The following is a 20,419-nucleotide window of genomic DNA, read 5'->3' as shown; positions in this document are numbered from 1 at the left end:
TGTTAAATAACCAAATTACACATACATATTGCATAGGCATGGGTTAAATGATTCACTTACACATATATTTCACAAGACACATAGTCCAGCGATCAATTTATATATACATATAATATTACATTCTCCTCTCTAACTATTTGTTTGTGTAAATTCTTTTGGGTGATTGATTTTTTATTTTAAATTTTTTTAAAATAACTAAAATAGCTCGAGGCACTAAATTAATATATTTTAATTAATTAAAATTAAAGTATTTTAAATCAAATTTAATCATACCAAAAACACTAAAATGTGTATAACATTTTAATTTGATTTTATATATGATTAAATTGGTTAAGTTTGCTTTTGATGTCAATTGAAAATCGATTCGGAGAACATGAATATCCTTGTTCTTCGACTCTCTCAATTCTTTTCTAATCCAAACAATTAATGCTAAAAAAATATAGCTATGTTAAAAAACATTTCCACAAATTTCATACATCACTTATTTGTTCATATCTACATTACCATTCTCCTTTATAAATTGTTTAAATTAAATGATTGTTAGTTATTATTTCCTCAGTCCCTAATTATATATTTATTTTTCTTTTTTTTTAATTATTTATCAATTTTGATAAAAGAAAAGACAAATTTTTATATATTATATCCTTAATTAATTACTTTAAAAAATGTAGTACTTGTTGAATCTCTTAAATTTTTAACTACTTCATAAGCAATATGAACAAAATGACAAAATTTACTACGTCAAATCATTATTTTTTTAATAGACATATTAATTTAAAAATGAATAATTAATTAGAAACAATAGTTTGATTACAAATTATATTTTAATTCTTATTTAAATTTTGTTATAATGATGCATTATAAATTCAACAAATAACAATCAAGAATCTCATTTTATGTATAAAGCAATATGATACGATGACATTGATACCCCTTCCTATACAATATTATCTAATTTATAAAAATAATACTATTCAACTATTATATAATAAATTATGAAATAATATGTTACAATCACTCAAAACATAAGGAATTAATAGAAAAAAATTAGGTCTTCATAAAGTTTAAAAGTTAGAAAATTCGTTGCATTTTTTTTTTAATAAATTGAACCAACCCATACGTTATGCCATTAATTGATATCCCAAAAACTAAATAAAATATATATATATATATATATAAAAAAAATAACATAGGTTATGTCGAAGCCCGAAGGCCATAGGTTAAAATAGAGTCCAAGAGGAGAGCAGCACGAACCACAGAGGTTTCTCCCAAATAACTTGGTTTTCTTTTTCACTTTGGCGCCCTTTCCGCTAAAATCCCTCAAGATTCCTCTCACTGTTTCACCTCTTTCTCGCTTCCGATTCCCATTCCCCTTGTACCTTTTTCTATGTAGTCAACTCATACTGTTTTCATAAAGCATAACTTGTATCTCTTCCGTATCTATCTCTCTTTCTCAAATGGCTTCCGAGGAACACTTGTCTGCAATTAAGGTATGTATATGTATTTTCTTGATGTTTTGAGCACCCTTTCTTGGATAATATTGATGGGTTTTGTTAGTTCTTGATGCTCTTTTTTTTTTTTATTATTTATTAGGGTGCTAAAGTGCTCATGGTTGGTGCTGGTGGTATTGGGTGTGAGTTGCTTAAAACCCTTGCTCTTTCTGGGTTCGAAGACATTCACATAGTAAGTAAGATTTGCCTTTTCTTTTTGATAGTTACTTTTTTTAATTATATTTTTGGTCAAGAAAATTTAGGGCTTCTTTGTTAGGGTTTCTTGATTATGTTACGTTGCCGTGGATTGTTAGGGTTTTTGTGAGTTGTTTCATTGTGGGATGTGCATGAGGAGGAAGTGTTGTTTTTGTACTGGGGTGACCTAGTGAGAAGCTTTCATCTTGGACCTTGTATATATGTGAAAATTCATTAAAAATTGGTATATATTAAGAGAACCTGACCGAAAACTTCAAGAGAAGTTGCTGCATTTGACATTTTTTACAAAAGATTGTTAAAAGTTTGAGCCCAATGGGACCCTCCCTGTGATTCTATATATGCACCGCGTAGAAAGATTTACTATGGGGTTAGCAAACATCTTTCTTTGTTCGATTAGTGACTAGCACAGTTTTCATGCTTTCTAAGCAAATTGATATAGTAATATAAGAGAGGAATAAACTTCACATCCTAAATAAGATTTGCTGATATTTACTGTTTAAAAGTCGTCTTTGATGATTAAATTTTTGGTCAACAAAATTTATGGCAGCTTTGCTAGGGTTTCTTGAATACGTTTAGTTTGCCTTGTGATTGTTAGGATTTTTGCGAGTTATTCCTTTGCGGGCTGTGCATGAGGAGAAAGTGTGGTTTTTGCACTGGGGCATACCAAGTGAAAAACTTTGGCTAGGACCTTGTATATATATGAAAATCCATTAGAATTGGTATGCATTTAGAGAACCTGACCAACTGCTTCAAGAAAGCAGTTGCTGCATTTAATATTTACTCCTCAAGATTATTAGAAATCTGAACCCAATTATACCCTCCCTGGGATTCTATATTTGCATAATTCATTGGTTATGATTGTCATGGGTTGGGAATGAAGGGACATGCTTACAGCAATCCTGGTGGCACTGTGTAGAGAGATTTACTATGTGGTTAGCAAACATCTCTCTTTGTTGGCTTATTAACTAGCACAGTTTTCATGCTTTCTAAGCAAATCAATATAGTAATAAAAGAGACAAATAAACTTCACTTCGCAAGTAAATTTGCCTTTTTTTTTAATATATATATATTTACTGTTTCTAAGTAGTTTGTGATGATTAGATTTTGGGTCAAGAAAATTTAGGGCTATTTGCTAGGTTTTCCTGTATATGTTTAGTTGCCTTGTCTTGTGATCGTTAGGGTTTTTGTGATCTATTCCAATGCGGGGTGCATGAGGAGAAAGTGTTGTTTCTGTGCCGGGGCTTACCCAGTGAAAAGCTTTGGCTATGACCTTGTACAGACATGAAAATCCATCAGAATTGGTATGTATTTAGAGAACCTGACGAACTTCTTCAAGAGAGAATTTGCTGCATTTGACATTTCCTCCTCAAGATTATTAGAAATTTGAACCCAATGGTACCCTCCTAGGAGTCTATATTTGCATAATCATTGGTTATGGTTATCATGGTTTGAGAATGAAGGGACATGCTTGTGAAAGTTACAGGATAGCCTTAGTTACGTGAGCAATCCCGTCGGCAGTGTTTAGAGAGATTTACTATTTGGTTAGCAAGCATCTCTCCTTGTTGGATTATTAACTAGCACATTCTTCATGCCTTATAAGCAAATTGATATTACAAAAAAGGCGACAACAATTTGATTTAGCTCATCAAATGACACTGCTGTCTCTAAGAAGGCTCATTCTAGAGCATAGCTAGAACCTTTGTTTCCTGACTCTCAAGGTATTCTTTTACAGTAGTAATATTATTAAGGAAGCTGATTCTCCTTACTAATATGCGACTGGAAGAATATCAGGAAGTTGGTTCGAATTTAAACTACAATAAGTAGCCTTTATTCAAACAAAGGGAACCGAAGGTATCCTTGTTTAGTAATACGAAAATAGTTAGCTTTAACTTTATCAAAAAAAAAAGTAATACGAAAATAGTTCTACTATTAAGATGTTTAATAATACTGTTGTAGCTGTGCCTATCTTAGCTTGAATATATATGGCTACAGCTTGCATTGGATTCCTAGAGTTTTAATAGCTGTTAGAAATATATGCAAGCAATCTGATCATCTTTGGTCTGCAAATAGGAAAGAGTTTGCCCTTATGTTTTTTATACATGATTTCTGTTGCTAGAAAGGAAAACTTCTAGTGTACCCAGTTGCAGGTCATACACTATATCTTGCACACGAGATAGAAAAGTAAGAGTTCGGAGAGTTATGGGTGCAACCTTGTATGTTGACATTTACAAGACTCGAGGCTTGCTTGAGTGAGATTCCACTATGCTGCTCGGTAGGTTGTGGAAGGCTGCTGATTGCAGATGAGAAAAAAATAGAATCCCTGCATATCAGGCCAAGAGAAGAGGGGGTGGGGTGGGTGTAGGTGCTCTGACTTTTAGGGGTAGACTCTACCACTTATCTTTTATCATTCCATTGCTCTCAGGCTATTCAAATGTACATTTCTATTCTGCAAAAGGATGAGAGGGCTTCTGCACTGTGTGGTGGTGGTGGTGGTGGGGTCTGCCTCATCTTATTTTGATTCGCATGTCACTGTCCTGTTTCCTTGTGGATTAGTATAAGTTTACTCAGTAAATGCTTTTTAAAACAGTCTTGTCATTTATATTATGTGAGTCCATTGTATAATGCTTGCATAGAGCTTTCTAACATGGTTTTATGCCATTTTGCCTATTTGCAGATTGACATGGATACAATAGAAGTCAGTAACCTAAATAGACAGTTCTTGTTTCGACAAAAACATGTTGGTCAATCTAAGGCTAAAGTAAGGAAATCACATCAATATTTTTCGGGTTTCATTTTTCATGCCGATTTTGAATCCTTAATAGCGTTCTTTCAAAATTTTACCAGGTTGCTAGAGACGCTGTCCTAAGATTTAGGCCTCATATTAAAATTACACCATACCATGCAAATGTAAAAGATCCAGAGTTCAATGTGGATTTTTTCAAGCAATTCAATGTTGTGCTTAATGGTCTTGACAATCTAGATGCTAGGCGACATGTGAATCGCCTTTGTTTGGCATCTGGTGTCCCATTAGTTGAAAGTGGGACTACAGGCTTCCTTGGCCAGGTAAGAATTAGTCTTTCAGTTTTATTTGATGGGGATCAGGCAACTAAATTTCATTTGGCATACTTCTGTTTCTATCTTATATATTTGCTAGTCTGTATATTTCTTGACATCTTAAGATCTCTTAGCAACATTCAGACTAGCCATGACCAGCCTAAAATGTTATAAATGAAGTTACTTTTAATGCAATTAAAGAAAATGTGAAAAATCCATATTTCTTGAATGTGGTATTCTTGGGTCATAGACTGTTGTAGTTATCAAGAGTTTTGTTTCAGAAACTTATTGAATATGCATGTTGATTATTGTTGCACTGTTACAGCCAGTAAATTTTGATTCCTTTCTTGGAATATTCGCTGCTTGGGTGAAGTTAGCCACATATTTGATCAGATTATATGTCTTATTCAAAATAACTCTTGCAAAAGCTTGCTCTTCATGCTAACAAGTTTCTCATTCACCTCATTCTTTTGAAGGATGGAGCAATTTTCAGCTTTTATGTTTGATTCAAACCTTTTAGCCAATAGGTCAACCTATTTATGCACCCTCAAAGATCATAGCGGAAATACATAGTCCTGTAGCTTTATATGTGTTTTTAAGGTCAAACGTTCTTGTTTGGCTGCTCTTTTTTTGGATTTTGGTCCATAGTGTATTACTGTGTTCTGCTGTTTCTGTTTATCAACTGACAGAATATCCTTGTTGACTCTTACTAGTTCTGTGATTCTCATCATCGTATCTTTTTTTGTGGCAGGTCACGGTACATGTGAAAGGTAAAACAGAATGCTATGAATGTCAATCTAAACCAGCTCCAAAAACTTACCCTGTCTGTACAATCACAAGCACTCCAACAAAGGTACTGACACGTCCTTAATCCTTTTTTTTTCTTAATGTAAATTTGAGCTGAGCCAATCTGTATATCTGTGTTTAATTAAATATCATTCCGGTACTGACTCTCTCACAATCTCAAGCGTTTTTGCCTAATATTTTGCTTTGAATTGTTATCTGCTTTAGTTTGTTCACTGCATCGTATGGGCAAAAGATCTGCTGTTTGCAAAGCTTTTTGGGAACAAGAATCAGGAAAATGACCTTAATGTGCGTTCTACTGATGCTTCGAGTTCATCAGAACATTCAGAGGATGTTTTTGAACGTAGAGCCGCTGAAGATGTTGAGCAATATGGGAGGAGAATATATGATCATGTTTTTGGTTACAACATTGAAGTGGCATTACGTAATGAAGAAACGTGGAAGAACCGCAACAAGCCTAGGCCTGTCTACAGCAAAGATGTATTGCCACCAAAACCAGTTGGACAGAATGGTAACAAGGATAAAGCTTCAAACACCGGTGACCCCTCTTCAGTCTCTGCAATGTCATCTCTAGGCCTCAAAAATCCTCAGGATCTGTGGAGTCTTAGGGAAAATTCTGAAGTATTTCTCGAGGCATTAAGGCTCTTTTTCTCGAAAAGAGAGAAGGTTTTGACCCCATTACCACATTCTGATTCTTTTTTTTGATAAAGTAATCTAATTTTATTGGAAGAAGGAAAAAATGCCATTTTATTTGATACCATTCCCACCTCCTGAATCTTTTTCTTGTATATATGCTTGGGTTTCTTTTTCATTTAGTCTGTTCAAATTATTTCTGTCTTTACCACTGTTGCAGGAAATTGGCCAGTTGGGTTTTGATAAGGACGACCAGTTGGCTGTAGAGTTTGTCACTTCTGCAGCAAACATTCGTGCCGCTTCTTTTGGAATTCCATTACATAGCCTTTTTGAAGCTAAAGGTATTGCTGGCAATATTGTTCATGCCGTTGCAACAACAAATGCCATCATTGCAGGCTTGATTGTCCTTGAGGCAATCAAGGTGTTGCAAAATGATGTAAAAAGCTACAGGTATGGTTGATTCCATTATTTCTGCTTTTACGGCAGTTCTCTTTATTTCGAATCAGATAATTATATTTTGGAGATCAGCTAAAATGATCAAGATATCAGATACTCTTGCCAGTTGTGACTGATCTCCACATGCTTTTATAAAAGCAATCTCTACAATGCTTCCAGTCCCAACTATTGTCTGATTGAGGATAAGTTAATTAATCACATACTTGATTAATCACTATGGAAATAGTGCACCAAGTCAAATTAATATCTAATAGATGTTTTGCACTAAAGGATGTGACATAATGGTCAATGGAGTTGGTGCAAACTTTGGAGACTAAGATTCATCCTAATAGAGACAAACCACATCAAGTGATTTCTCTCCGCCTGTCTTAGCCTTGGTGAGCAAAGCTACCCAATACTTGTGTTGATGGAAGGTAGCAGGTATACATATACTAGTCAAGGTGTGCACCAGCTGGCCTGGATGCCATGTTAAAAATAACTAATTGAATTAGCTAAAATATACGAACTAAATAAAACTAATTGCACTTTTTAGCAAATGGTGAAACCGTAGAATAGAAAACTGAAAAGGTACCTTTTTGAAGTGTCGTTCAATGCATGCCATCCTGTTTTTCCTTATGCCAACCTTCCCCCCTTCCCATTTAGAAAAAGCAAAATTTAGCAACCTTTCAATGCCTTGTAAAAGCTCAAAGTAGGAAAGCGATCAAAAACTTGGGAAACAACTTACCATTTATCTGTTACCATTTTTTCAAAAAACAACTTACCATTTACTGCAAGGAGTTACTAAAAATGGATTTTACCTAATGTTTCTCCAGACTTATACTCAACCCTTCTTTTACTTTATGTTATTGGAACAAAATAAAAACAACATTCCAAAAACTAATGTATCAAGTACTTGAGCTTTGAGGACTTCTTGTGCTGTATGGAAGTGTGGTACATGGAACAATGAGGATTATGTCATTTTGTTCGGTACTGTTTTATAATATCATGTGCACTTCCGTGCAGGATGACTTATTGCCTTGAACATCCGTCAAGAAAGATGCTTCTCATGCCAGTGGAGCCCTTCGAGCCAAACAAGTCTTGTTATGTTTGTTCCGAGGTATGATCTACAGTAATGTACAATAGATTGTGTTCCCGCCTGTGCTACCTTATGGAATTTTATTTGTCACTACTTTTTGATTTAATGCAAATCAATGAACAGACACCTTTAACGCTTGAGATTAATACTCATCGTTCGAAGTTGAGGGATTTTGTTGACAAGATTGTCAAAGAAAAACTTGGCATGAGCCTCCCATTGATCATGCATGGGGTGGCACTTCTTTATGAGGTGGGCGATGATCTTGAGGAAGATGAGGTTGCAAATTATGCAGCAAACCTTGACAAGGTAAGACACTGTCATGTCTTTTTACATATATGAAGAAGCTTTATAGTTATTGGCTGATAAGACACTTGTCTGTGTGAATACAAAATCCTTAGGTTCTATCTGAGCTTCCTTCTCCGGTTACTGGTGGCACAATTCTCACAGTGGAGGATCTTCAGCAAGAGCTTAAGTGCAGCATCAATATTAAGCACAGGTCCTCCTTGTTCTTATTATGTGTTTGTAGACTCATCTTGCTTAATGGAGGAAAGAGAACTGTAGTGTATTTCCTCAAATTTGCCTTTACTTTTGATTTCTTCTTTTTGTAATGTTATTTGGTATTTTAGCAATAGAGTTAGCTGATGATCTTTTAGAAGTTAAGCTGTTGGCGAAACTTGACATGATAGGTGATTCAAGCTTAACAGCTTTTCTACTACTCAATAATTGATTGGGCAGGACTCATGTTTTAAGAAAAGTTCAGTTTCATCGATATATAAATGGCTGGGCCTCATTGTTAGATAGCTCCTTGATACTGAAAATCTCTTTTGGTATACTTCGTGTATAATGGGCCTTGCCCCATATCTTATTGACATATCCTCTTATCTAATTGAATACAGTCAGGGCAGTATGTCTAATTGTGAAGTTAAACTAATAATTAAAATGGGAAATAGGTTGGATGTTTTATTAAGATGCTACTGAATGAAGGGCCTTTAACATTTTTAAGTTCACTTATAAAATATATATTATGTTGACATGCCAGTATCCACTAGATTATAATATACTCTACTATGAGCTTTATATATTAGAAAGGAAGCTGCAATTTCCGTCTTGACTTGATTCAGTTTTGATTGATATGTTCTTAGCTTATTTAGGGATTTTGTGATCTTGGTTTTCTCTGTAAAGAGATTTCCCATTATTGCCATGACGAATATTACTCTAGGGGAGGTATTGTCAGTGACTTCTTTGATTAGATATTCTTTGTTGCGAATTGGGTTAATCACTGCTGGGTTTGTCGATTTATTTATTTATTTTTTGTATGTATACATAGGGTAGATGCTTCTTCACCAACTTGGTGCTATGGACCAAGTCATGTGGTTGTGCTGGTGTAATTGTTTGTTCCATTTTCTGCTTTGATGTTTTCATTTTGCTGCCGAAGCCCACCCATTTCATAATATGAGACGTGATACATTCGAAATTTGTGTGCTCTGGATGATTTGATCTATTTTTTTGTGTATTCCTTTTGGGGGACTTGTCTTGGTGTTTTGTTACATTGCTAATGAACATAATTGAGGGCATTCAGTATGCAAGTTCTTGCTTACTGTGTTTATTTCATCCATTTATCTAATATCCTGAAGATTATTTACTTTTCCCATTCTTTTGCTCCTCAGCCTCATTTTGAACTGTTTTATGATTAATTTTTTGCAGAGAGGAGTTCGATGAAGAGAAAGAACCCGATGGAATGGTTCTCTCAGGATGGACACCAGCTCTTGCAGCAGAAAAGACCAAGACATTGGACAATGGCCCGAGCTCGTCTAATGCATCTCAGACAGTTCCACTGGAGTCAGAGGATAATGATGAGATAGAAATCATTCTCAAAGACCCTGAAATTCTTGCGGCTGGGAAGAAAAGAAAGTCGTCTGATGTTTCAGTTGCTGTCGATCCAGAAATATTCAGTGTCACTGGTGCAATGCTGACTAAAAAGAAGGTGGAAGAGGATGATAGTAATAATGACATTGTGATGGTTGATGGAAAGTTAGATCTTAACAAGAAAAAGAGGGTGCAATAACTTTTTCTTACATCTTAATTTTAGCTGTGCATCTGTCTAACTTTGTACAATATAGGGAGAAACATTGATTCTTTGCCCACTTCCTAACTTATGAGTTGTTCGTTAGGTGCAAACTTTATAAATTTTTGATACTGGCATGATCCAGTTCTAATTTTCTCACTTGGAGCAGTCTTGATTCGAACCTGACAGACATAATCATCTAAAGAATGTGATTCTCACTATTTTACATGGTAGTCTGAGATAACTGCCTTTTCATCTTTTCTTCTCTTCGCATGTTAATGTTTTATTGGCTGTATGAATTATACTAGCAGTATAAAATCCCATTTGATGGAAGTTGCAGCAGACCTTGAATAACAAACTGAAAATGGTAGCAAAATGTGATTCTATTCACTCAAGAACCTGTGCAAATACCCATCAAAACTGTGAAAAGCGCAGGGAGTGCAAGAGAAACTATGAAGTAAATACAATAACACGTTATTATTCAGTACGCAATTTTTTTTTTCATCTACACATCCAGCATTTTTATGTTATGAATACAAAACAATCAAAAAGATAACCTCTAACTATTGCAACCCATTTTTGGAAGCAAAACTCCGACAAAAACAGCAGAAAAGTCATCAGTAAAAGAGCTGGCTTCAACTACATATACATATAATTAACCTGGGACATACCAATTGAAATTTTTGTAAAATCATCTCTGTCAAAGTGATCATGGCTATCATCGCCCGTTAAGTGCACCAAATTGATCAAACATTTTTGTTCCTGAATGATCGTCGATTGTTTGAAGTTCAGCAGGATTTGTTGTCTGCTCAGGTGTAGAAACTGGTCTGTTGTCAGGGGTCGAAGGAGCAGGGACGGGGGCAGGAGTAGGGGCAACTATAGCAGGAGAGACTGGGGAAGGAGATGCTTTGTTTTCTTCTTCAGTCTTCCCTTGTAATGAGGCTTCTTGTAGCTGCAAAGCATATTCCAAGTTCCACAGCACATCACCCATGGTAGGTCTATCAGCACCATATTCTGACAAACACTTCTCTGCTGCTTCACCAAATTTCTTCATTGACTCTGGGTTAATTTGTCCCACAAGAGTAGGATCAATGATTTTGTCCAACAAACCTTTTTTCTTCCATTGCATTCCCCATTCTGCTAAATTCACTTGCTCTCTTGGAAGTGCTGGATTGATGGCAGGACGAGCGCACAACGCCTCTAGAAGTACAACTCCAAATGAGTAAACATCAGACTTGTCTGTTAGCTGCTGCTTACGGAAGTACTCAGGATCGAGGTACCCAAAACTTCCCTTCACAGCTGTGCTTACGTGAGTCTCGTTGGCAAGGCAATCTTTTGACAGCCCAAAGTCAGCCATTTTAGCGACTAAGTTCTCATCAAGAAGAATGTTGGTGGTTTTGACATCTCTGTGGATAATTGCTGTAGATGCACCTGTATGGAGGTAATGAAGCCCACGAGCTGAGCCAATGCAGATTTCTAGCCTCTGCTTCCATGTCAAAGGTGGAAAGTTCTTTCCATAGAGATGATCTCTGAAAGGACCATTTTGCATGAACTCATAAACCAATATCATCTCTGCGTTTTCATCACAATAACCAATCAACGACACCAGATGGCGATGTCTGAGCTTAGATAACATCTGAATTTCAGTCTGGAACTCATTGATACCTTGCTCAGATTGTGGATTTCCTCTCTTGACAGCTACTTTTGTTCCATCATCGATTTCTCCATAATACACATTGCCAAAGCCACCAACACCAATTATGGCAGTCGATTCCCAATTGTTGGTGGCGTCTGACAACTCAGCAAATGAAAAGTATCGGCCTAGCCCCATGTTTGAAGAGAAAAATTGGCTCTTGCGCGACAATGAAGCCTTGCTTCCCGCCATAAAGCTTGTATCTCCAGCATGAAGTGGAAGCAACCACGAGGAGAAACTGTTCCTTTTTTGCCAATCTTGAGGCCTCTTTTGCCACTTGAAAACTATAGCACCCAATCCTACAAATGCTCCAAACATCATAGCAAAACCAACATAAGCCACTGTTTTGCTCGGGCCACTACTCTTCGTTCCATCGACACCATATTGCCCATCAAGACTACCCATAGAATTATTCATCCGAAAAACCTCAAGCCCATTCAAGATTGCATTCTTGAATCCTTGGACATCGTTCACGGGTGAAACCTTTACACTAAGAGGATTAGTTGCTGAAGAGGCATCTATCACAAAGTCCTTGTAAAAAGCTGTGGCCAACCTCTGTGTCAAAGATGACAAGTCTAGCCCGGAAATTGCCATCTTATCATTAATGTACACGTTGAAATATAGTTCATTGAGCGATTTGCTAATGATATCACAGAAGTGAAGGCGAATAAGGTATGTATACGCGGTATCAATATCCATCGTCCATGATATGTTGAAATTGGGAATGGTAGTTTCTGAATCAGCCATTTTGACTGCTGAACTGTAAACTGTAGGAGGAGCAATTAAAGGCGACCCTCCTGCCGTTGGATACTGAATCACAGAAGGCTGAACAGTCACCGCCTGTCCTGTGGCACTATTACGGAATGGTTCATCAGATAACCAACTTCTCCCTAAAGTATCATTTGTTGCATCAAGGTATGCACCTCCAACATTAAGCCTATAAGTTGTCTCGAAATTACTAGTGGAAAGATCAAATTTCTGCGAAACTGGGAAAAGGAGAGGGACAGAATAGTCAAGTAATTTGCCTGGTGCAGTAACAAACTCCATGGCGTTGACGAATGCAATTGAGCCTTTGGAAGGTGCAAATTTGATGGCATAACGCTCTGTTGTGACATTTACAAGAAACTCTTTCATAACTGGTTCGTTTTTCTCCATTTGGTAGTCACGGAGGAGAACTAATTTATCCACTGAAACAGAGAATTTGGCTGTTTGGAGATTAAATTCATTGTTTTGTAATGGATAAAAATAAAGACGGATCCAATGCAAGCCTGGACTTGTCACATGAAATGTATAAGTAGCTTCACTATCGAAAATTTTCGCGCTGAGGTACATAGGTGAAGGTACATTTTTATTATCAGGTGCAGAAATGTGAAGGTCACGTCCGCTATAGGCTAAATATTTAGCTGTGGTTTCATCTGGTTGAAACGCGCGATTTCCTGGTAGAGTAGTAGGAGAAGTAGATCCACAATTAATAAGATAGTTATCTGAAGGTGTGGATGCTGGAAAAGATTTTGCTGGTGCAGTAGAATCTGATTGTGCAGAAACTGGAATTACACTGGAGGGGCCGATGAAAATAAGGCAAACAAATGCCACGAGGATATTAGCCATTATTGTAGACGATGGTGGTGATGGTGATCCTCCTGACATTTTTTTCATCTCCAGCCCCTCGTGACGAGGATTTGGGGATGAAAATTGTGAAAAGAAAATGTCTAATACTATGGAGGGAGTATGAAAGAGAAAAAAGGAATTGAATACAGTCTGTTTTTGCCAATATTATCGCTATATTTGTGGGGTGTGGAGATTTTTGGCTTTTGGTTTCGAATTTCTGTTACCGTTGGCGCAATTATTTTTCTTTAAGCTTTACAATGTTTCTGTGGTTGAAATGCTTAATCAACCGCTCTTTTCTCTCCGTTGTTCGTTTTCATTAGCGTCTAAAAAAACAAAGTATTCAAATTAATATGAAAAAAGAAGTTCGCAAAATTATAGTAAAATGGGTCAATCATGTTCAATGTTAAAATAAATTGAACAACTTCACTGCATTTAATTTTCGATAGGATCTTACTTCATTGTTAGAAAAGAAGTCTCATTTTTATCTTTGATGCATAATGGAGCTCCAATTGAGAATCTTAGTAGTCTTTACGAATAATTTAAATATTTAGGATCTAATTCAAGTTAGGACTCTTTTAATTGTAAATATAAATTTGAGTCAATTTACTATTTCATTCTAGAGTTTGATTGAAAAAAAGTCTAATAGAGAAGAGAATCTAATCATTCCAAAATCACATTTAATTCCGACATTTTCTATTACTCTATTAGTAAATCAAAACTTCAAATTCGAAGCAAATCATATTACACTTGTCTTTCTATTTTTGGGCAAAATTAAGTTATTTCATAATATAAAAGAAGATTTTTTTCCAAATCGACAATATGAGATAACAAAACCTTCGTGTGTTAGAAAAATTAGTTTAAAATATAAATTACATAATCCAGAGTAACTTTTATTATAATTTTATTTTTTATCACTTTTTTTTAGCATGGTTTATCTTTTAAATGAGTTAATCTTTAATTTTAATATTTAGAAATTGATCGTATGGTGGGTGCGCGGACATAACTTGTAGAATATTATGAATAAAAAATATAAACTTATATCTCATACAGAAATTATTCCATTCGTTTAAAAAAATTTGTGTAGTTTAACTTGATACGAGTTTAAGAAATTAAAGAAGACTTTTGAATCTTACGATTCTAAATTAAAGTTATGTCAAATGTATAAAATTATTCTTTAATCTTGTGGTCGTAAACAAAATCTTGTGGCCGTAAACAAAATAAGGGCAAAAGTGCAAATGAGTTGGTTCTTGAAAAACTTAAATATACTATAATAAAAAAATATTTACCATTTATAGCAATAATATTTTTTTTCACTTGACCACTTTTAATTTATTTATAATACAAGTTTAATACAATTACAAAAAATAATTTATTATTCACATATACTACAAGTTTTAATGATGGATAATGTATTTATCACACATTTTAATACACTTATAAATACAATGTGACAATTTTTTAGCAAACAAACATAATATATTTCAAAAACAATTATAATTTTGTTATGAAACTATATAAAATTAGAAGAAGAAAGTAGAGAAAAGAGAAAATATTTCTTATTGATAGTATATTCAAGATTCATAGATCTTTCACAAACCCTTTATTTATAAGGAAAACTTTACTTGGTCCCCAAGTAGGATTCCTAATCATATCCTACAAGGACTCCACATAATTAGACATTCACTATAATATCAATTGTTTATAACAAATTTAAGTATATTGCATACATAATTCACTTTTAATACCTATTACAAATTTATCATAATATTTAAATGATAATAAACAAAAAATATCGCTAAAATCAATAATTATTTTTTAAAATGTATTAATTAATGTAATTTTTCCTTTGGTTATTTCCCCTCTGGGCCTGAATAAAATCGCGAAATCCGACGGCCCAATAAGAAAGCTGCTCCGTATTATTTCCTTAGGAATAGTATAATTAGAAGATTATATATTTACAAACAACGGCAAATAAATTGGTATTTTCTTTACAGGGATCTATACGTTTCTTGGTCCTCAAGTCGAGAGGTCACTCGGATATCAGAAATCAGTTCAGATCTTTGAGCTTAAGCGCCATGGCGACCGAAGAAGACGCCGTCCGACGCCGTACTGCACTCGCCGATTATCGGAAAAAGCTCCTTCAGCACAAGGAGCTTGATGCTCGGGTTCGGACAGGTGCCGTTCTCAGAAATCTTAACCCTAGTTCTCTTTTTCTGACATTGATTTCGGTGGTTGAAATATTTTTTGTAGGTTTAATAGAACTAATTGCTATTATTTACTCCTTAATGTGGAAAATTCATGGATATTAAAATCCATTATCGATGCTTAGGACTTCTGTAATCATCAATTACTATTATTTACTCCTAAATGTTGTAAATTTGTGAATATTGAAATTCAGCTCCGATGGTTAGGGTTTTTGTTCTTTCGATGTTCCTTTTATCGTAGGTCAGATTAGATATTGTGTTTTCTGTGGCAAAAGAGTAAACATATTGGTTATTGACACGCAACTTTTAATGTTTGTAATATAATGCAGGATTATTGACACACAAGTTGTATTCTGTTCTGGAAGGGTTAAATTTAGGCTAAGCTTTTCATAATTCAACTTCTCCAAAGCTAAAATTAAGATCCTTGGGATGATTAAAAGTATTTATAATAAGGAACAACTGGGAATGCTGAAAAAGACCAAAATATCCTTGAACTTTTCTACTTTGTGCAACACATTTTGTGCTGCGGCACAAATACGTGCTTTAGTTTCAAGTTTAATGCACTTCAACACTAAATTTGGTTTCTTTGGTCCTTCGTATGACTCCCATGTCATCTTCCAATAACATTAGCACATGAAAGTATTCGTGAAGTATGTCCAAGCTTTCTAGGTCAGCTTCTATGCATGCTCCCTTGGATGCTATCACGCTACCAGTTGCCAACAATTTCAAAAAATGACCAATATTACACTTTTTACTTGCTTCAGGTAAGTAGATCATAAGTGATTAGCTTTAGGCAGAACTTTTGGGGATAAAAATTGTGAAAAACCAAATAAGACAAGACAATGCAAGTGAATAAGTCCACAATAGATTCCTCTTCTGATGATTGACGGGGGATTCTTTGGGGGAAACCATTGGCTAGATCATGCGTATTTGTTTGGTGTTTCCATTTGTACAAGTGCGACTGTGTTGGGTTGTCTTACTTCATCAGTCAACCAAGTATAGCCCGATATTCTATTTAAGCATGCTTTGACGTATTTTAATCTAATAAAATCATCTATCCTTTTGTTCAGAAAGGGTGGTGTAGCTATTCTGGTACAGATCTCTACTATAGAACCCTCTTAAACCAAAGTTTCTTATTTGGAAATGGGAGCGTATGCATGTGCTCGCCCTATATATTCTCCGACTTTGTCCTTCATTTCTTGGAGTTCGTATAACCTCGTTTGTTATACATCAGAGTTTGCAATTTGTGGATCAGTTTTTTGTTATTAGTGATACGGGGCTACTGATATATTTTGTATTACTTCATGCTTGTTCCTTGATTTTCTTATTGTTTTTTGATAACTTTGATGTCTGGCCAGTTTTCGCACCTTGACTAATTCCACGGAATACCTGCCACCGCCCACCAGTAACAGGTGCCAGGTAACTTAGTCCACCAAGGCTAGGACAGATGAGAAGAAATCACTTAGTTTTTTTTTCTATGCTAGGATTTGACGGTTTTGAACTTGTGGTTCATGGTCTTAACCCACTTCGCTGACCACTAGGTCACACCCTTGAGTGCTGTTCCTTGCTATTTTTTCCTTTTATTATGTTGTGTTCCCATAATCTAATAAGCAACTTAATTCTTGGTCTTCATAATATTCATATTCTTTTGGTCTTCTATTACTGATTATAAAGTTACTCTTCTTAGTGAGAGAGAACTTGCGGGCTACCAAAAAGGAATATGCTAAAACAGAAGATGATTTGAAGTCACTTCAAAGTGTTGGACAGATCATAGGAGAAGTGCTCCGACCTCTAGATAATGAGCGTTGTAAGTACCCTTTATCCTGACTAATATTTATTTACTTTCATGCTCCAAGGAATGCACTATTCATCACAAAGTGCTTATTTTCCTTTTTGTTTTTTTATTTTTACATAAAATAAGTTACTAAGAAACTAGCATGAAGCTATGGGACTAATCAGTATCTTCCACTACTTTTTCAGTGATAGTAAAAGCTAGCAGTGGTCCGAGGTATGTAGTTGGCTGTCGCAGTAAAGTGGACAAGGAAAAACTGACTTCAGGCACAAGAGTGGTTCTCGATATGACAACACTTACAATCATGCGGGCACTCCCCCGTGAAGTTAGTAGTTCTATTTTGCTTGCAAGCGTTAAATGTCTCGGGTACATTTATAATTTTTACGTATGTCCACCCCAAATACCTAATGATGAGAAATTAATGGCAGGTTGATCCTGTTGTATACAACATGCTTCATGAAGATCCTGGCAACATCAGTTACTCTGCCGTGGGTGGACTGTCAGATCAGATCAGGGAGCTGAGAGAATCCATTGAGTTACCTCTAATGAACCCTGAGCTTTTCCTCCGGGTTGGGATTAAGCCTCCAAAGGTAAATCATTAAATATAACTGTATTATCATACATTTGTCGGCATGTACTTATGCTTTTGCTTGTAATATCACTTCTGAGGGGACCGAGGTTTCTGTCTCAGGGTGTTCTTCTCTACGGGCCTCCTGGAACAGGCAAGACATTGTTAGCCAGGGCAATCGCTAGCAACATAGATGCCAATTTCTTAAAGGTCTGTGTACTAGAGTTTTAGTAATATCTCCAGTCTAATAGCATCTCATTATGTGGCCTTTTACAAGTTGGTGATTGCTGCAGGTTGTATCAAGTGCCATTATTGATAAGTACATTGGTGAGAGTGCAAGATTAATTCGGGAAATGTTTAACTATGCGCGTGATCACCAAGTAAGACTTCAAATAGATTTGCTGCATATATTGGGAGTGTTCGACTTGATGAATGATTCCGGAGTTGTCTTATAATGTTGACACTTATTATCTTTATTTGTAGCCTTGCATCATATTCATGGATGAGATAGATGCAATTGGTGGACGTCGTTTTAGTGAGGGAACCAGTGCAGACCGTGAAATCCAAAGAACGCTCATGGAGTTGCTCAATCAGTTGGATGGATTTGACCAGCTTGGAAAGGTTTATATTGATCTTAAATGTATATTTCCATGAAAATGTGTTGTGATTGTCCATGATCTAAGATGTGCATCCTTTCGAGTTTCTCTTTGAACTCTCTTAGTTTGATTTTCCCTGCCGTGTCAAAAAGATTTCTTCAAGTTGGTTTTTTTTTATTTAAGGCAGGAGATTGGTTGCTTATCAACATACTGTTGGAATCTGCACATAAAACGATACACCATTTAAATGACCCTATGCTTATGTTTTCTTTCTTGGTTTTTTCTTTTGGGTGCTTGTTTTTTTTTTTTTGTGTGTGTGTGTGAGAGAGAGAGACCTTAGGGCTTAGATTCTTTTTGATTTATAACATTTGAAATTTCCTAAAGAAAGAGTAGAATGCATGAAACAGGAGGAAGATATTGTCTGTTCACCTGAACCTATTTAATCATTATTCTATCTTCAGGTAAAAATGATTATGGCAACAAATAGACCTGATGTTTTGGACCCAGCTCTTCTTCGTCCTGGTCGATTAGATAGAAAGATAGAAATCCCCTTGCCTAATGAACAATCAAGAATGGAAATCCTCAAGATCCATGCTGCTGGGATTGCCAAACATGGTGAAATTGATTATGAGGCTGCTGTTAAGCTCGCTGAGGTTTGCTAATGATGCTAACAAGAAACACTATGGTACTGCTTCTATTGCATCAAAGTTTCTGATGACTTGTTTTACCTCAGGGATTTAATGGGGCTGATATGCGGAATGTTTGCACTGAAGCTGGTATGTTTGCAATTCGTGCAGAGCGTGATTATGTCATCCATGAGGATTTCATGAAGGTAATTTTTTCTTTTCTTCTGAAATTTCTGTTAGGAAAGCAGTAATTTTTAAGTTCACCGACGGACTGTTTTTCAAGTTCACTCTATTGGGGTCTTCACGCTACCAAAATGTTGGTCGTGTTAATGAAAAGAGAAATTTAGTGATTCATGGTAATTCTATATTCACATGCTATTATGTGAAGCACTATGGTTTAGATTCTGTAAACTACCCTGTGTACCACGCTTGGGGGTCGTTTGGTAAAGTGCATAATTTTAAAGAATAATGCATGCATTAGCTTTGTTACGTACCTTGTTTGGTACCTTTTTTCAACCTGTGTATTGAGTTGTGTATTTTACTAATATATGGTGATTTGTGGTATTAGTAATGCTTGCATTAGCACAATTAAAGATCCCATTGCCCCTCAGTCTTTTTTACGTCTTCTCCACCACAATTGTGGAATAGTAAATAAATATTTTTATGCAATGCATGCTATTTTTAATACATTAAACCAAAGAATGCATAAGAAATAATCTATGTATAACTAATGTAACTAATGCAAAGCATTACTAACACAAATGTACCAGTAATACTCTATTTAGCATTATTTTTTAAGACCCTACCAATTGACCCCTTAATTTCTTATTTTAATTAAAGGAAATTCTTTCTCTAAGGAATGTAGTATATCATTGGAACTTTGTTTTAGAAGATATGCTGTTTATACTATGATAGTGTTATGAGTTAATTTCTTTTTCCTATATGTCATTATTAGAACTTTGTTCCAGAGAGATACTTAGTGTTTTCTAGTACTTCAATAAGTATTATTTTTCATATTCCATTGCCTGAGACATCTTTCTTATAGGCTGTAAGGAAACTGAATGAAGCAAAGAAACTTGAATCAAGTGCTCACTACAGTGCTGATTTTGGCAAGGAATAAGCATGTGGGTGAATGCCATGGACCAATTTCAATGGTATGATAGCGCCAGATGCGGTCTTTGGTTTTCTGTACCATTTGAGTTTGTTTATTCTGTATTTTAAATTATGTAATGCAGCCAACTCTTTCTCTGAAAGCAGCTGCATTTCTTGTGTTTTCATTCTCATTATGTTTTGTTGAAGGATTGGTAGAATAGAATACAATGGATGTTTATTTACTGGTTTTTGGTTGCTATGTACTGAATTCTGATTGGCATTAGGCCCCCCCAAAAAAGTTTAACAACCACCTAGTGTATACCAACATGTGGGTCTGGAAAGGACGGGGTGTAATATAGTAGAGGGATCAAATCAACTCTGTTCAGCTCAGCATCTTTTGTAGTCTAATTAAAATTGAGGAAGCGCAAGTGATTAATTAATTGTGAA

At 35.5% G+C, this 20,419-nt stretch overlaps 3 protein-coding genes across 4 annotated transcripts; 2 read left to right on the top strand and 1 right to left on the bottom strand.

Annotated features, from left to right (window-relative positions):
• The first annotated feature begins 1,191 nt into the window (after positions 1-1,191).
• Positions 1,192-10,019, top strand: LOC101267748 (SUMO-activating enzyme subunit 2). 2 transcript variants are annotated; one of them, XM_004230825.5, is made up of 11 exons: positions 1,192-1,490; positions 1,594-1,683; positions 4,381-4,464; positions 4,551-4,769; positions 5,512-5,613; positions 5,772-6,230; positions 6,418-6,647; positions 7,656-7,749; positions 7,852-8,034; positions 8,127-8,224; positions 9,433-10,019. In XM_004230825.5, the coding sequence occupies exons 1-11, from the start codon at positions 1,458-1,460 to the stop codon at positions 9,791-9,793; spliced, it is 1,953 nt and encodes a 650-aa protein (XP_004230873.1). In that variant the 5' UTR covers positions 1,192-1,457; the 3' UTR covers positions 9,794-10,019. The 2 variants fall into 2 exon arrangements, with proteins under 2 accessions (XP_004230873.1, XP_010315319.1); XM_010317017.4 differs by having other exon boundaries at positions 1,197-1,490; positions 1,594-1,687.
• Positions 10,020-10,251: 232 nt separating this feature from the next.
• LOC101243937 (probable receptor-like protein kinase At4g39110) lies at positions 10,252-13,372 on the bottom strand. Its single transcript, XM_004230830.5, has one exon. It carries the CDS (start codon positions 13,140-13,142, stop codon positions 10,512-10,514), a length of 2,631 nt encoding a protein of 876 aa, XP_004230878.1. The 5' UTR covers positions 13,143-13,372; the 3' UTR covers positions 10,252-10,511.
• A 1,716-nt stretch (positions 13,373-15,088) lies between these two features.
• On the top strand, positions 15,089-20,394 carry RPT4a (26S proteasomal subunit RPT4a). The gene is made up of 10 exons (NM_001328418.1): positions 15,089-15,269; positions 16,986-17,105; positions 17,279-17,415; positions 17,519-17,680; positions 17,782-17,868; positions 17,952-18,038; positions 18,142-18,279; positions 18,716-18,907; positions 18,988-19,086; positions 19,926-20,394. Exons 1-10 carry the CDS (start codon positions 15,170-15,172, stop codon positions 19,998-20,000), a joined length of 1,197 nt encoding a protein of 398 aa, NP_001315347.1. The 5' UTR covers positions 15,089-15,169; the 3' UTR covers positions 20,001-20,394.
• Positions 20,395-20,419: the final 25 nt, after the last annotated feature.

The sequence above is a fragment of the Solanum lycopersicum genome, chromosome 1, assembly GCF_036512215.1.
Source record: "Solanum lycopersicum chromosome 1, SLM_r2.1".
Taxonomy (NCBI): domain Eukaryota; kingdom Viridiplantae; phylum Streptophyta; class Magnoliopsida; order Solanales; family Solanaceae; genus Solanum; species Solanum lycopersicum.
This window is presented reverse-complemented; position numbering and strand designations above follow the sequence as displayed.

What these genes read in the sequence shown, in the direction of transcription:
- LOC101267748 (XM_004230825.5), top strand. Translation starts at nt 1,458, where the DNA reads ATGGCTTCCGAGGAACACTTGTCTGCAATTAAG. An exon ending in TTGGTCAATCTAAGGCTAAA is followed by an intron (nt 4,465 to 4,550) that starts GTAAGGAAATCA and finishes AAATTTTACCAG; the next exon opens with GTTGCTAGAGACGCTGTCCT. An exon ending in TTTTCTCGAAAAGAGAGAAG is followed by an intron (nt 6,231 to 6,417) that starts GTTTTGACCCCA and finishes CCACTGTTGCAG; the next exon opens with GAAATTGGCCAGTTGGGTTT.
- LOC101243937 (XM_004230830.5), bottom strand. Translation starts at nt 13,142, where the DNA reads ATGAAAAAAATGTCAGGAGGATCACCATCACCACCATCGTCTACAATA.
- RPT4a (NM_001328418.1), top strand. Translation starts at nt 15,170, where the DNA reads ATGGCGACCGAAGAAGACGCCGTCCGACGCCGTACTGCACTCGCCGAT. An exon ending in TAGATGCCAATTTCTTAAAG is followed by an intron (nt 17,869 to 17,951) that starts GTCTGTGTACTA and finishes TGATTGCTGCAG; the next exon opens with GTTGTATCAAGTGCCATTAT. An exon ending in TCCATGAGGATTTCATGAAG is followed by an intron (nt 19,087 to 19,925) that starts GTAATTTTTTCT and finishes TCTTTCTTATAG; the next exon opens with GCTGTAAGGAAACTGAATGA.